Source organism: Bactrocera neohumeralis, chromosome 4, assembly GCF_024586455.1.
Source record: "Bactrocera neohumeralis isolate Rockhampton chromosome 4, APGP_CSIRO_Bneo_wtdbg2-racon-allhic-juicebox.fasta_v2, whole genome shotgun sequence".
In the NCBI taxonomy this organism is placed as follows: domain Eukaryota; kingdom Metazoa; phylum Arthropoda; class Insecta; order Diptera; family Tephritidae; genus Bactrocera; species Bactrocera neohumeralis.
This window is the reverse complement of record NC_065921.1, coordinates 22,399,140-22,413,575: the sequence shown is the minus strand read 5'-3', so window position 1 is coordinate 22,413,575 and position 14,436 is coordinate 22,399,140. Positions and strand designations below refer to the sequence as shown.

At 38.7% G+C, this 14,436-nt stretch overlaps 1 protein-coding gene across 1 annotated transcript; it reads right to left on the bottom strand.

The window, feature by feature from the left end:
- Positions 1–9,705: 9,705 nt before the first annotated feature.
- Positions 9,706–10,991, bottom strand: LOC126756469 (uncharacterized). The gene is made up of 2 exons (XM_050469539.1): positions 10,196–10,991; positions 9,706–10,055 (listed from the first exon to the last, which is right to left on the bottom strand). The coding sequence occupies exons 1-2, from the start codon at positions 10,868–10,870 to the stop codon at positions 9,933–9,935; spliced, it is 798 nt and encodes a 265-aa protein (XP_050325496.1). The 5' UTR covers positions 10,871–10,991; the 3' UTR covers positions 9,706–9,932.
- Positions 10,992–14,436: the final 3,445 nt, after the last annotated feature.

Below are 14,436 nucleotides of genomic sequence, written 5' to 3'. Positions count from 1 at the left end.
TACAGGTTCTGAAGGGATGTTGGCATTCGGAATTAATGCCATCGGATGTGATATTAAGATGCAGTTTGTGTTCCTTCATCGAGATCTTGAATATATTTCAGCTTCTTGTCATGTAAGGCCTCCTCAGGTTTCTAAGTCTCAAGTGCACTTAAATTAATATTAACTTACTTATTTGATATTTCTGTCCGATTATTCACCTGAAAATCGCTTTCAATAAAAGACACGCTCCTTCAGCATCGGAAAGGAGCTCTTCGAGCCGTTCGATATCAAACGAGGTTTCAAACAAGGCGACTGCCTACCGTGCGACTTTTTCAATCTACTGCTAGAGAGAATAATTCGAGCTACAAGTTATTGAATAACTCTAACTCTGCTTTCTGCGGACTGGATAACGAGGACAAGACGAAATATATCCTATCATCAAACAAGCAGTCTTCGCACTCGCGACGAGGCACCCACGTCACAACTGCGAAGTCGTATATGATTTTGTCTACCTTGGAACCAGCATTTACAGCGAAAACAGCGTCAGATGTAGTAGGCAACTGAGAAGTGAAGTCCTCTCTCGGCGAACAAAGACCAATTTCTACAAGTCACTCATCATTCCCGCCCAGCTATATGGTCCAGAGAAATGGATGCAGACAACTTTTGATGTATCAACGATACGAGTTTTCGAGAGGAAGGTTCTGCGAAAGATTTATGTTTCTTTGCGCATTGTAGATGGAACGATAAGCTGTACGAAGACATTGACAGAGTTCAGCGAATTAAGATACAGCAGCTTCGTTGGTTAGGTCATGTCGTCCCAATAAATGAAACCACTCCAGCTTTGAGACGCAGTACTCGCCGGGGAAAGCAGAGAAAGAGGAAGTCAAACACTCCTTCGGAAGGAGCAGGTGAAGAAGGATTTAGCTTCACTTGAAATCTCCAATTGCCAATATAAAAGAAAAATATTCCACTCCGATTTTTAACCTGAAAATTGCTTTTAATTAAAGACAAACTAGACACGTTACTCTTTAAACTTACCAAAAGTGATTTGTGACACAAAACTCATCCGTCATCATCTCCAAATATGATGCACAGTTATTTAAAATACAAGAAGACGAAATAGGTCAACCTTAAACTACTCAGGGAAATATTTTCATTATGAGAAATTTCTTTGATTTTTCTAAAATTTAATAACACTTAAAGAAGACGAGCAATTCATCAAGCGAGGGTGATACATTTTTCTTTTAACACGTCAACACACAGAGCACGTGACACAAATGCAAGTGTTAAATCCAGCAAAGTGCACACAGCAGAGCCATACGCACACACACACACACACTAAATTCCATGATGGCAGAGCTCTCAAAGGAATAAGTCATTAGTTTATGTGGGCGAAAAAAGACACTAAAAACCGACAACACATTGAATACACAAATAGTTTGCATAATTTTCCAAAGCCGCAAAGTAACTAAAGGAAATTGAGAAAAAATAAAAAAACCAAGAAAGCATGCGAAGTGCCGGCGCTACAGTGAGCACAGGCCGGGAGTGAAGTTAGGTGCGGTGAAGGGATGGGGTGGCACGACAGTTGTGAGTGCGCCAAATAGTTATCAACGCGTTAGGACTTCTGCTGATGACATGATTCCCCAGACGGAGTGGAATTTGCCGTTACGTGCGTATGTGTGCATATATATATGTATATAATGCCATGTGAGTTGAAAAAACGTAAACGCTCATAAAAAAATTGAAAATGCCCTGATGAGTAGTGGCGTATGTGTCTCAGCAAATATGAAAGTAACTGTAACACTAACGGTTTTATGTATTTAGGCGTCCAAGTATGTGTCTGCAAGTCAAGCCTCGACGACAGTCGCGGCAGCAGCTAACGTTGGAATGTGAAATGAAGACATTCGCATAGTTTTACACGTACCACAGTCAAAACACACACACACACAAGCACAAGCATATTGTAGCGCAGCTAACCTGCAATGAGCACGCTGCCACAGTTTTATATGGCTTCATTATGTGACCGGCGTGTCTGTGCTTCTGCACACCCACGCGTGTCCACATGATCACTTACATATACATATATAAAGATGTGTGTGTGTGCGCAGCTCCAGCACTACAAATTTGTGATTTGTTCTACAACTCTCGGCAACGGCAACAACATTGCCTTAATCGTGTGCTCCACCTTAGAATGGCGGCTTGATGTTGCATGCTGCAGCAACTCGTAGGGCTAATGTCTGATTGTGTGTATGTGTCCACACACGACATTTGTAGATTGTAGCCACCTATGGTGGTTATGCTTTACAGGACATAATGTCAGCAAACGGACTTGGCGTGGCGAAAGGCATCCGTTGCACAGTGGGTAGAGATTAGCTCATACACTATATATCTAAATACACGATGTAGTCGGTGTTGAAAATTAACAAAATTGACAAAGACCTTCGCTCCATATACCAAAATTAATTTGTTACGTTATACTGATGGCTGTTCGGGCCGAATTCGAGTTAAACCGGTTTAAAAATTACTAAGCAAGTAATGAGAGGCTAAGTATTCCAAACTAACCGTACATTTTAAACGGTCGCAACTAGCAAGGACTGGAATTTCAAAGAAACCAGCTCTTCGGCTAGCTCATTGCCGGCTACCTCTTTATGCATCGGCCTTCAGAGCAGGTGTACACTGTTGCACGTTCAGCTTTTCTATACACATCTCAATTGTATGGATAGTTTGGTATGCGGAAATACAATGCCTCCTCCTAGGTCGAGTGTGGAATCGTTCCTCTCCGCCTTACGTCCGCGAGTAACTTTGAACTTCTTTGTGAAGTTTGCCCTCTTCCTAACGCCAACTCTTGGTATAAAGACAGTGGTGTTTCTTCCCCTAAGAACTTAATTTTTTAAGACGAAATTATCTTCACTTTACTGTTTTCTGTTACCATGAGCAGCATGGTATGCTTCGCTGCCTGGTTAATCAAGAGATGAAGCGGTTTGAACTCCAGCATGACTTCAAGTTTTAGCAGCTTCGATAGTTGAAGACTCCATAAGTGACAAGAGGCTTACGATCAAAGTCTACAGCCACTTGATGATACGTGCCTAGGCTAAGCGTCTACATATCATGAGTGCTTTGGTGGCTCTGGACAGTAATAATTCCACATGTCTATTCCACCATAAGGTTCAGTCTAATGTGAGGTCTAGGAATTTCACCACTTTAGACACCTGCAACCCTTGCCAACAAGTTCTAGAGCCTCAAGCCCGGAAGAGATTTTCGCTTTGTGAAAAAGACAACGGTTTAGTGTAACATAAACTCAATCGAACAGGATAAATTTTATATATTGAGCTGATGTGCAAAGTGTCATCTAGAGGGTGTGAGGGGATCTGAAGTAATAGAGTTCGGAGTTTAAGGCAAAGGTAAAGACAAAGTCGATTCATATTCAACACTAAACAACATTATTTTAACCCAACCTTTTCTGAATTAAGCTGTAGTATATCCAATATTATACGTATTATTATTTGATCACGTATTATTTCCAGAAAAATATGCTCTCTAACTTTCTTTAAGGTACCTTAGAGATTGGCCAATATTTTAGATAAAATGGTTGGGTTACCATAGGCAATGGAGACCACTTTTTCACCACCTCGGGACTTAAAAACTGACAGTCGGTTTCTGCATATTTTAAGACATAAGATTACTTACTTTAAGCACACACAAATCAACAATAATAGACAAGTAGTTCCGGATATAGGTTTTACCAAGTGTTATTAAAAAATGTATTTTTTTTATTTATTTTTTGTTTAAAAAAAAGTCGAAAAATAATCCAAAGCTGAGCAACAATCGAAAATAATAGGCCATCTAGTTATAATAGTTTTTTTTGATGAATAAACAAAAACATTGTTTTGTACGAAGAAAAAATTTGAAATGTAAATTTCGCTTGAAATGGCCCATAAATGTATGTATACTTTATAAGGTCTTCGACGCTTTCTTATGTTCAGCGTATAGTGAAATAAAGAGGAAGGAAGGCTGATAATATTTTGCCATAGACACTATCTGCTTTGCATAGCCGTGGACGACTGGTCGACGATTTTACTATAATACATGGGACATTAAAAGTCTAATTTGACCGAATCCAAAATTATGTACCCTTGCTTTGGACGACTGGTCGATTTCTATTGTCAGTGACCATTATTTAACTATGAAAAGACATTAAAAGTCTCTATCCTGACCGAATCCAAAATTATGCACCTTTACTTTGGAGTACTAGCCTTTATTAGAAATCCACTCAATGGAAAAAGTTGTAACATATTTTTATTTGTTGCTATTCCAGCTAAGCTACCTGGAAATGAAACTGAAAGTACTCGACGAACCCCCAGAAGAGAGGTGATGAGGTTGTGCTTTCTCAGTTTTTCCAAATAACTTCGACAACTGGTATCCAGTACGATTTTTAACCTTCCCGCTTTGACTACCATTAGACTACTTTGAGAAATATAATACTTTCAAGTTCATTTTAGTGAAGTGGAAAGAATATCTGCGCACTCACATCCAATTTATATATTTTTTAATGGAATCTCTGGAAGAACTTTATTGACAATATGATAATCTCTTAGAAAAGCAAATAATTTTATACTCTTTGAGAAAGAAGTTGAGAAGATCTCAGAAGTCAGATTTCAGTTAGTAATCAAGATAACCTAAAATTATTTTTGGTGCTTTGGGATTGCGATTGATACTCTATGTTGATTTAAGAGCATTCTTGGCGATTCCAGACAGACAGAAATTGAATGAAAAGCTATGAAGTTTAGCGAAAGAGGAACCCATACTGAAGCAAATTAAGCGCAGAAAAGTACACTGGTTAGACCGTAATTTGACGCAGACTCCCGATAGCATTACGAAGATGTTATTTGATTGGAATTCGCAAGAAAGTGGCAGCTCAACATGAAAAGTGTCGGTACCACGTGCATCAGCCGATGCCAAAATCACTTGAAACAGCGCAAAGACCACATTCCTCAATCGGATGAGATGGCGAAACTCGTAGAGGCTCTAAGCTTCAAAGAGTAGGAGCAAAAGAATATTGTCTAACAAATTCCAAAAAAATTCAAGTTGCGTGTTGAAGTCCAGAGCAGATTAACTTTATAGCGAAAATATTTATATTTGCGGAGCAGGAACTGATGTTTGAGGACAGTAAAATCTTACTATAGGACAGATCTGGAGAATACGGTGGAAGGGGGAAATCAATTCACAAATTTTAGTCATGATTTTTTTTTTAGCTTTTTACATTCCTCAGTATGTTGATGGAACAGCATTTTCTTATACTTCTTCAGATGGAATCGTTTTTCGATGTCATCATTAAGCAGTGCCAACAGCTCGCTCTAACTATCGGTATTGATGGATCAGACAACATTTGGTTAAACAAAATGAATGATTTTGACAGATTTTTAAAGACTTAGGCTTAATTTCTTGCACAAAATGAAAAAATAAACTTCGCGGCAATTCTATTATCGTCCTCACTTTTCCAGTTTTTCTGTTTTTGTACCGCATTTTAAAAACTTTCCCATTTTATGTCTTCATTTTGTTATTTCACACACTGTGCGACAATAGCTGCAATTTTCATAGCTCCTGCCAGGCTATGAGACAGAATTACATACATTTTTGAAATTCTAATTTCTAAATCCAGCAAAGGTGCCAGCTTAGGTTGCATACATTTACACAGAGTATTAAACTGAATGCTAAAATCCTGTGAATGCCCACGAAAACCGTTACTTTTAAACGCGCATAAAACTCAAAAATGTATGAGTTGAAAATAAGATATCCCGTTAACTGCAGCAGCAGCTTGCACGGCCAAAAGATTTGATGTTCTTACAACAAAAAGTCATTCAGTGAGCCTAAGACAGCTGTTCTTCTACGACTACCAACCGCATGCAGACACACATACACACACATCTATACCATCTTATAATGTACTCGGTGTGCCTGATTGCCTGCGCACACCCGTCAGGGGTCACGCTCATTTCCATTTCATTTCAAGAAGTACTCAAGTACACTTGTGGCCCTGTCCGATGGGCGATTATGCTTGGCACGGCGTAACCCCCTGCTAACGCTACAGTATGACCCCAGCTGCGCTTTTGGCTATTCAAAAAATTTGCTTTTCCTCCCTCCGCTGCCCTGCATTTTTCACGTGGCTTAAAATATTTGTATGTCACTGCTTTGGAGTATGTCTGTCCGTCGGTTGCTCGCAAAATACGGAATATGAAGCGTAAGCGCAGTGGCAGTTTAAGCGCCACAGACATTTATGTGCTTCTGACACACATACACACACAGCCCACACACACATGTACATTTATATACAGAAACTCCCTCACACAGCCGTAATTTGCATAACGGCGAACGGTGTGAGGCAGATGGAAAACAATTACAAGTTTTACTTGCACTTGTGCGCCTAAAAGTGCGCAATACAATTTGCATAATACCCAAGTCCACAGTCTCAGCCGCAAGAAGTGCAACCGCAACCGCAGCGGTGATAGTCACCAGCGCAAATGCCACTAACCGAAAACGGTGTAATGCAAATGAGTGCAAATTGAATATAGTTTAGCGTTTTGCTCGAAATTTTGCTTTAGGCATTTAAGCGTGTCGCTGTTGTGTCAGCGGGGGTGGTGTCGTCAAGCCGCTTGTAAATAGCACAGCTGGACGAGAAAACGACAAGACACCTTGTAATATAGCTATGAGCGTGTGCTATATAGTACGTGCTATATAAAAGCGCTTTAGAAAGTTGCTCAGTGAATGCGGAGTGAAAAAAGAATTTGTGCAGTTTTTACTTTTATTTAACAGCCTTTGGATATCTTTTTAAGAGGGTCATTGTTTTATATACAAATATAACTTCTAATACTATAAATACCTCTAGATTTCGCTTGCAGAATTTTTCAAATCAAACTACTGTACTAATTCTCCTAAATTATTATTTTTTTTCCTATCGGCACGTGCTCTGCCCGTTTACTTCAATTAACGCTCCAATTATTTCTGAAGACATCTTACTTAATTTAATTAAGTTAAAACCATTTTAGAATTATGGTCCGGTTATGATACCCTCATGCTTCATAAAAAGGAATGAAAAATATATACTCGCCTTTGCCAATGATATTTCATTCTTCTCTTAAACAAGGTATATTTCCTTCAATATCTTCATCTTCTTTATTGGCGTAGACACCGTTTAGGCGGTTATAGCAGAGTTTACAATAGCGCGCCAACCGTTCTTCCTTTCGGTATTTGGCACCATTTGAAGATTCCAAGCGAAGTCAAATCCTTCTCCACCTGGTCCTTCCAACGAAGTAGAGGTCTTCCTTTTCTTCGCCACCGTAGCCTTTGTCTCTTAATTCTCCATCCGGATTCACCGTTGCCAATGCGCAAAGGACTCGTAACGTCAGCGTCCATGCCTCTGCACCATGTAGCCGGACGGTGATGACGAGTGACTTGCATAGTTTGGTCTTTGTTCATTGAGAGAGGACCTTAATTCTCAATTTCCTACTCAGTCCGAAGTAGAGATATTCTGCGTTGGACTTTGAGGCTCATGTTGTTGTTGCTGTTAATGCTGGTTCCAAGATAGAAGAAATTATCTACGACTTCAGAGTTATGACTATCAATAGTGACGTGGGAACCAGGTAGCGAGTTCCACGACTGTTTGTTTGATGACAGGAGATATTTCGTCTTGCCTTCGTTCACTACCAGACAAAGTACAATCTATTCAATGACGGTCAAGAACGGGTTGACGACGAACCACGCCCAGAACAACCATCAAAATCAACTGATGATCAATACGTCAATAAAATATGGGAATTGGTGCTGAAGAATCGACGATTAGCAGACAGAGATCTTACTAGTATCGTTGGAATATCGGAAGAATCAGTGAAAACCATTTTAAAAGAGCATTTATGCCTAAGAAAAGTGAAAGCTAGATTGGTTCCATAATCACTAATTTTTACCGAAATGCCGTGCCTTCCGGCTACCAGGATGCCATAAAATGTCTCTCCTTACAACCTCTAAACAGACTCTAAATCGGCCAAATATCGTGGCAAAGGTGAGCCAAAGTCGAAAAGACCATGTTTTCTTCGATTATTGAAGTGTGGTGCACTCCGAATTCCTTCCGACCGACAAAACTGTCAACAAAGAATGCTAGACAAATTGTTCTGATAATCCGGAAGTAGTTAATGCTATTTTCACGAATTTCCATCGAAATTATTTTTCTGTCTATTTCAAGCAGTCTTTTTTTGAATTAAAGGTGCTCGAAATGTTTTTTTTTTGCGACAAAAAACTTTATATTACTCAGGTAACCAAAAGACTTCGATGTTAGTCGGCTCATTCTTGATGATTAGGTTTTTATTTCTTTCTATCCGCGATTTTCTTGCTATCAACAGATTTCTTCCCTTTTAATCGCCTATTGACCTTTAATATATCTCTTATCTTAAGTGGCTTAAAAGGTTGGGTTAAGATCGTTTCAATGGCGGTTCCTAAAGAGGGGGATGCAATTTGGATTACTATAGACATACATACCTCACACACCTCATAAGTCGACAAAGCGCTTTAAGTGCAATTCTGGTTTGGTTGGTTTATTCCCACCAACTTGTCTGGGTTTCTTGAAGTCAGAGCTCCCAAGAGTTTAAGCTTTAACCCTGCAAAGGCGGGACCGTACAGAAGGAAGAGAGGTGTTGAGCCTCAGCTTCTTCAAAAAGATTTTACAACCGGCTGCCAGTAAGATTCTCAATCATAATATACCGAGAAGAAATAACAGTACAAAATCCTTTAAACCAGGGATTGGCTAATCGTAAGATAAGGGAAATCTTCTGGCAGCAACTATCCAGTAGTGAAACTCGCGAAGAGAGCGGAGCATGAATCCGTTCCCAATCTATGGATAACAGGGCTAGAGCGTCTTTTTTTACGAACTCTATTGTCACATGTATATTGTATCAGCTCTCTTACAACGTTTTTTTTTGTTATATAGTAGGAGGAAACATCGAAGGCCGGAGGGTGGATCATTAATCTTCTAAACCTAACCTACTTCCAACTCATATCTCTCTCTTACGGAACCACCGAATTAAGTATTACTTCATTGGGGGAGAGAGACTTTGAGTATCATCTATCATATGGAATGACTGACGCCTAATACATATACTGTACATATATGTCTTAGTTTTGTCTTAATTAGAGCTGACGCTTCGCTGACCGGCTTTCCATTTACCAAAGAACTGACACATGAGTGCTGTAAATTTTTCCACTAAAAAACGACCGCCAAGTGAAGTTTTTATCTTTTCCCTTACATTTGAAAAACGAGGGCAATGAAAAAATACGTGCTCAGGGTTTTCTATGCCCTCTTAATACGTCGGACAGTCCGGACTAAGATCGTGATGGAATCGGAACAGATTGCTTTTAAAGTATCCATGTGCATCAGACATCAAGTTGCATAGTAGAGGGCCCAAGACCGAGCCTTGCGGTACTCCATTCGAGATAGCGTAGTTCTGAGTATCATTGTCAGTGTCGAATAACAATCTACTATTTTCAAAATAGCTCATTACCGTTGTCAACTTTTGAATGCCTACTATATGCCCTGATTTAACACACTATGTTTAATACTAAAATTATTCGTGTACATTTTTTCGATAACAAATTCTGAAGAATTTTGTCTCTTGGTCCTAATTAACTAAAAACTTTAATAGCATCTCCAACACTTGCTGCCCAAAGGATGACTGCAAATGATTCTGTATAGATTTATATTAAAATTGACTAATTTATAGTTATATATATCCAAGTATTTATATATAATTCAAACATATGTATATTTACTGAATAGTTATTTATAGAGCAAAACTGCATTAATTAACCTCATTCTTCTTAAGCGCCTAGTGAATGCCTTACTTTCACTACATAATTATCCGCTCCAGTTAAAAGCCACACTGCGTCACGTTTAAGTATGTAACTTGCAACTATGGCAACGCAATCGGCACGGGTCCCCAGGAAATCACTTTAAAACCGACGGCCTCCAAGTTCGTCACATCCACACCATTCGCAGTCAGCGTTTTAATTATTGACGTCAGATTAGAAGATTTCTGCAAAATGCAAAACGTGAGCGAGTTAAAGGGAAGACAATAAAAAAATAGCGAAAACAAATCAGCGATGAAGCGAAAACTTTTCAATTTGCTATAGTACACTAGGCCGACCATCGCTCATAGCTTAGGTGTGTACTCACCAGCGTTGCATCGACCATGGGGCGCAGTTCGGCGCTGCGCAATGCTGCATAAAATTGCGCGAATGCCAGATTCTGCTGACGCTTTTGATTAATCAGTTGCACGTATCGATCGTGCGGCAAGTGGCCCAACAGCTCCTCAACAAAACTGTTAAACGTGCGTAAGTGGCGCGCCGGTGGTGGCAGGATGGGTGGTGATAACGTTGACACAGTTCCCTCGCCCACTGCCCGTGGCGGCACTTCGTTCTCCTCCGCCAAGTCATTGAGCAGCACAAAGCTGAGCTGCGGTTCCGACGACATCTGCACCTCGAACGACCCGGCATCAGCGCGGCCATATGCGGGCTGCTGTCGTGCGTCCGGCACAAGCAGATGCAAATAATCCAGTACGTCTATAACCTCTGGTATTTGTTGGGCTTGCTGCAGCAGTGCTGTAAATTGCGTGCCGCGTAGATATTTGAAGACTTCGCGGAAATTCGAATCGGTGATGTAGTGCTTGGCGACGATTTCGTCCACCGTGGCTGTGGGTATCAAATCGAGAAAGTCTTTTAGCTCGTTGATGATTTCCGGCGAGATTTTCGCGGTGCTACGCGCAGTGGCCAGCACTGCTGCGCTGCTTGTTGTTATTGTCGCTGTTATAGCGCATAGCAGCAACAGACAGCGATTTGTGTGCGAAAACATTTTTTTTGCGTTTTTTTTTTGTCTGGCTTTGCACTACGTTCGCTCACTGTACCACCGTCTTTTGTCACTCGCAGTCACACACTAAATCACCGAACTCAATCGCTGGCTGACCAACGCTTCACTTGAAAACGTCATTGTACTCTGGCGGAGCTATCGCTGCGGTCGCCAGTTCCGCTGCTTATCAGCGACTTAAATTACGCTGAGCCGCGTATAAACATTGTCTTTGCTCGCTTTTGTGTTATTTATCGCTAATTTTGTTTTCATTCTTGACCGGCAGCAACGTTTGCATTGTTGTTGCAGTAAATGTGTTGTGTACATAAATATTTATGCTGCCTGTTTGCTGTGTAATTCTATACATACTATATGTATGTATTATCTTATCTGTATTTATTTAATCATTTGCAGTGGTACGAAAGTGAACACGTGAGAACATTTAAGAAAAAAAAAAACAAATTTTGTTTGCACTTTTGCCTTTATAAGTTCGAATTCACTCATGTACTACCCTGATCAAATGGAATGGTGTATTTTGTCCGATTCATCTCCTTCAAAGTAATCCCCTTACGACATAGTTTTTTTGAGTTGGCGTCCAACATTATCCACAAATTCAAGAAGCATCCTCATTTAAATAAAGTGGCTCCCAAAGTTCGCTTCAAATTTCACAAAATTATTCGGAAATTACATTTTTTAGTAAAATAAACACGAAAGACTTGTGGTTGGCAGAATTTTATTTATTTACAAATTCCAAGAAGCATCCTCATTTAAATACATGGGCTCACAAACCTCGCTTCAAATTTCACAAAATTATTCGGAAATTATTTATATTTTTTAAGTAATATGAATGCGAAAGACTTCTGGTTGGCAGATTTTTATTTTGGAAACTTTATTATACTTCAAATAAATTTTGAACTCTGACTTCAAATAAAGATAAAATTTATTTGAATTTAAACTACTTTAAGCAAAGTATATATACAGTATTTTATTTTGAAATTTTACTTATAGCTGGTATTGTTAAACCCCCTTATTATTGCTAACGTTCTAAGTAGCAATTTATATTCAGTCTGAATAAAAATCTCTTATCATTTTGCCTTTGGCTTTGCAAAATATGGAAAAAAACAAAAGAAAGCACATTCGAAAGAAGAAAAATTATTTTTAAACTTCGAAAGGAAGGAAAAAACATTGCAAAAGATGTCAAGATTTACCAATAGAAGCGTTTCAATCAGCTCCGTAGTTTTAAAGAAAAACCCGCTGAAGTTGGGGCAGCGATCAGAGAGGCCGAAGAAACTGTAAAGTCCTAATAAGGTCGTTATCATGTGAAAAAATTAAAACAAATCCTTGAATTCAGATTGAGAAATGAATCAAAGCCTCGTTTCGTATATAGGAATAAGTGTCAGCGCTGAAACTGTACGCAGGACGCTTAGAGCTGCTGGCTATAAAGGGTGAACTCCACGAATAAAATTGATTATAAGTGAAAGCAAATATGAAGAGGCGTTCGGAGTTTACAAAAACGTGCATAAATCTTGGTGTCTAGTTTTGGTTGGCAGTAATTTTTAGTGACGAAACGAAATTCAACATACATACATACATGTATTTGGACCTGATTGTGTCAACAAATTTTAGCGAAAAATGAATTCCGAAATGCAAAGGAAACACACAATATGTTCGGTTAAGCCTATTTTATCAGTGATTAGCTCCATATTACCCACACCATTTCCCAAAGCAGTACATCTCCATTCACAGCAGTATATCTCCTAGGGGTGGAGATATACTGCTGTGGGAAATGGTGTGGGTAATATGGAGCTAATCACTGATAAAATGTGTAACCGACAATTTATAAAATATTAAAAAATAATTGAAATGTTAGCGCGGGTAAATTCGGACTTTTCGGTCGTTACATATCTGACAGAGTAACAGCCGAGGGGGATTGATATTCCAGATGAGCAAAATCAAACCACTGCCACACGAACATCTTTATTGTGTCATAATGAAGCACTAAGTTAAGATGGAAAACTTTAATTCATTTAATTTGTTACAGGGGATCGCAGTAGTAAGAGGCACTTGTTGGCCAAAGCATTTTGGAGAGTGAGCATTGCACCGCCCTTTAAATTGTTAAATATACTTATCTTCCAAGCCGCTGAAGCTAACTGAACCAAAGTTGGGGAGAAGAAGTATTTTCAGTGCTTCTTTATACAAGAACTTTCTCGTCAATGTAGGCGAGTAAGACAATTAGCTAGGGCGCAAGTATTTTAGGGCGTCATTTTGGCAAATTTTCTCTGCAAATTTATGCACTGAACAGATCGTTAAGGCAAATAGGCGTAGAAGATCGGACTTCCTTTATTCTAGTATAAATATTTGCGAACATCCAGTTGACTTTATAACATAGTAGTACATATGTATGTAAGAAATCTTTACGAAATTCAGAAAGAAAACCTTTTTAATAACAGTGCAGGTGTGTCCTCTTGTCCAACACGAATGAAATCAAGGCTCCTCCTGTCCTTCATTCTTTTAAAGATACGATTTCACTTTAGAACTTATACAATTATATTGGTCAATCTGTGAGGTTTATTCATTTTCAAATTGTGAGAATGTAAACAGTTACACCCGAACTTAGCTTTTCCTTACTTGCTTTATGCTATATTTCTTTCATAAACTGATATGAGTTCTATAAAGTCAAATAAAGGCTAAAGGAAGGTCTAACAAGCGATAAATGTAGGACTCCATAATAATAAAAAAAGCACATTGAAGAATAAAGAGTAGTATCCAGAGCCAAATCGCTTATATATAACTATAGCACTAACAGCTGAAACTCGCTTGGCCATAAGCTGCACAAGTCCCAAGTTAAAATTCAATTACTTATTTGGTTTCATATATATATACATATATATACATACATTATGTATGCATTAAGTGTGCGTAGGTATCAGATTTCTTTCTTTGGAATTTAATCCAATACTTTTAAAAATAGTTAGATGGCAATAACAGTACATATTCCTAAAGGAACATATTTTGGAGAAATAATAAATAATATTTAAACATTCACTGGCCATTTTTTCATTTACTATTATACTTCGAAATTACTTTAGTTCATTAAAACAAAGAATAAAAGTTCAGGAAACGAACGCATTTACATCATTCGATCAATAGAATATAGCGATCACATTTATCATAATAAATGTAAAGTCACGGCCATCAATAAGTTTGATGAACAAATCTCACAAGCAAAAACCATGTTTGTTATGGTTGGTTCATTGACTTCGAGAAATTCATAATCATACTCGTATAAGGCCTTTATTTAAAAACTACTACAAGTGAATGAAACAGCATGCTCCTATGTGAATAAATTTATGATGTTCTTGCCCACTTCTAGAGAATAATTACATATATCAGCAACAAACCATTTGACCTCATTTGGTTCGTAACATTCGCAATATTGATATCAAATCATTGTAATGCAGTTTGAAAACGATGGTTCCTATAGCTCAACAATGGTTCGCTCGTTTCCGTTCTGGAAACTTCGATGTGAAAGATGCACCTCGCTCTGGTCGACCTATCGTTGAAAAAGTCGATGA

Coding starts and splice junctions, on each gene's coding strand:
- LOC126756469 (XM_050469539.1), bottom strand. CDS start 10,870: ATGTTTTCGCACACAAATCGCTGTCTGTTGCTGCTATGCGCTATAACA. Junction 10,056..10,195: donor CCATGGTCGATGCAACGCTG/GTGAGTACACAC, acceptor TGCATTTTGCAG/AAATCTTCTAATCTGACGTC.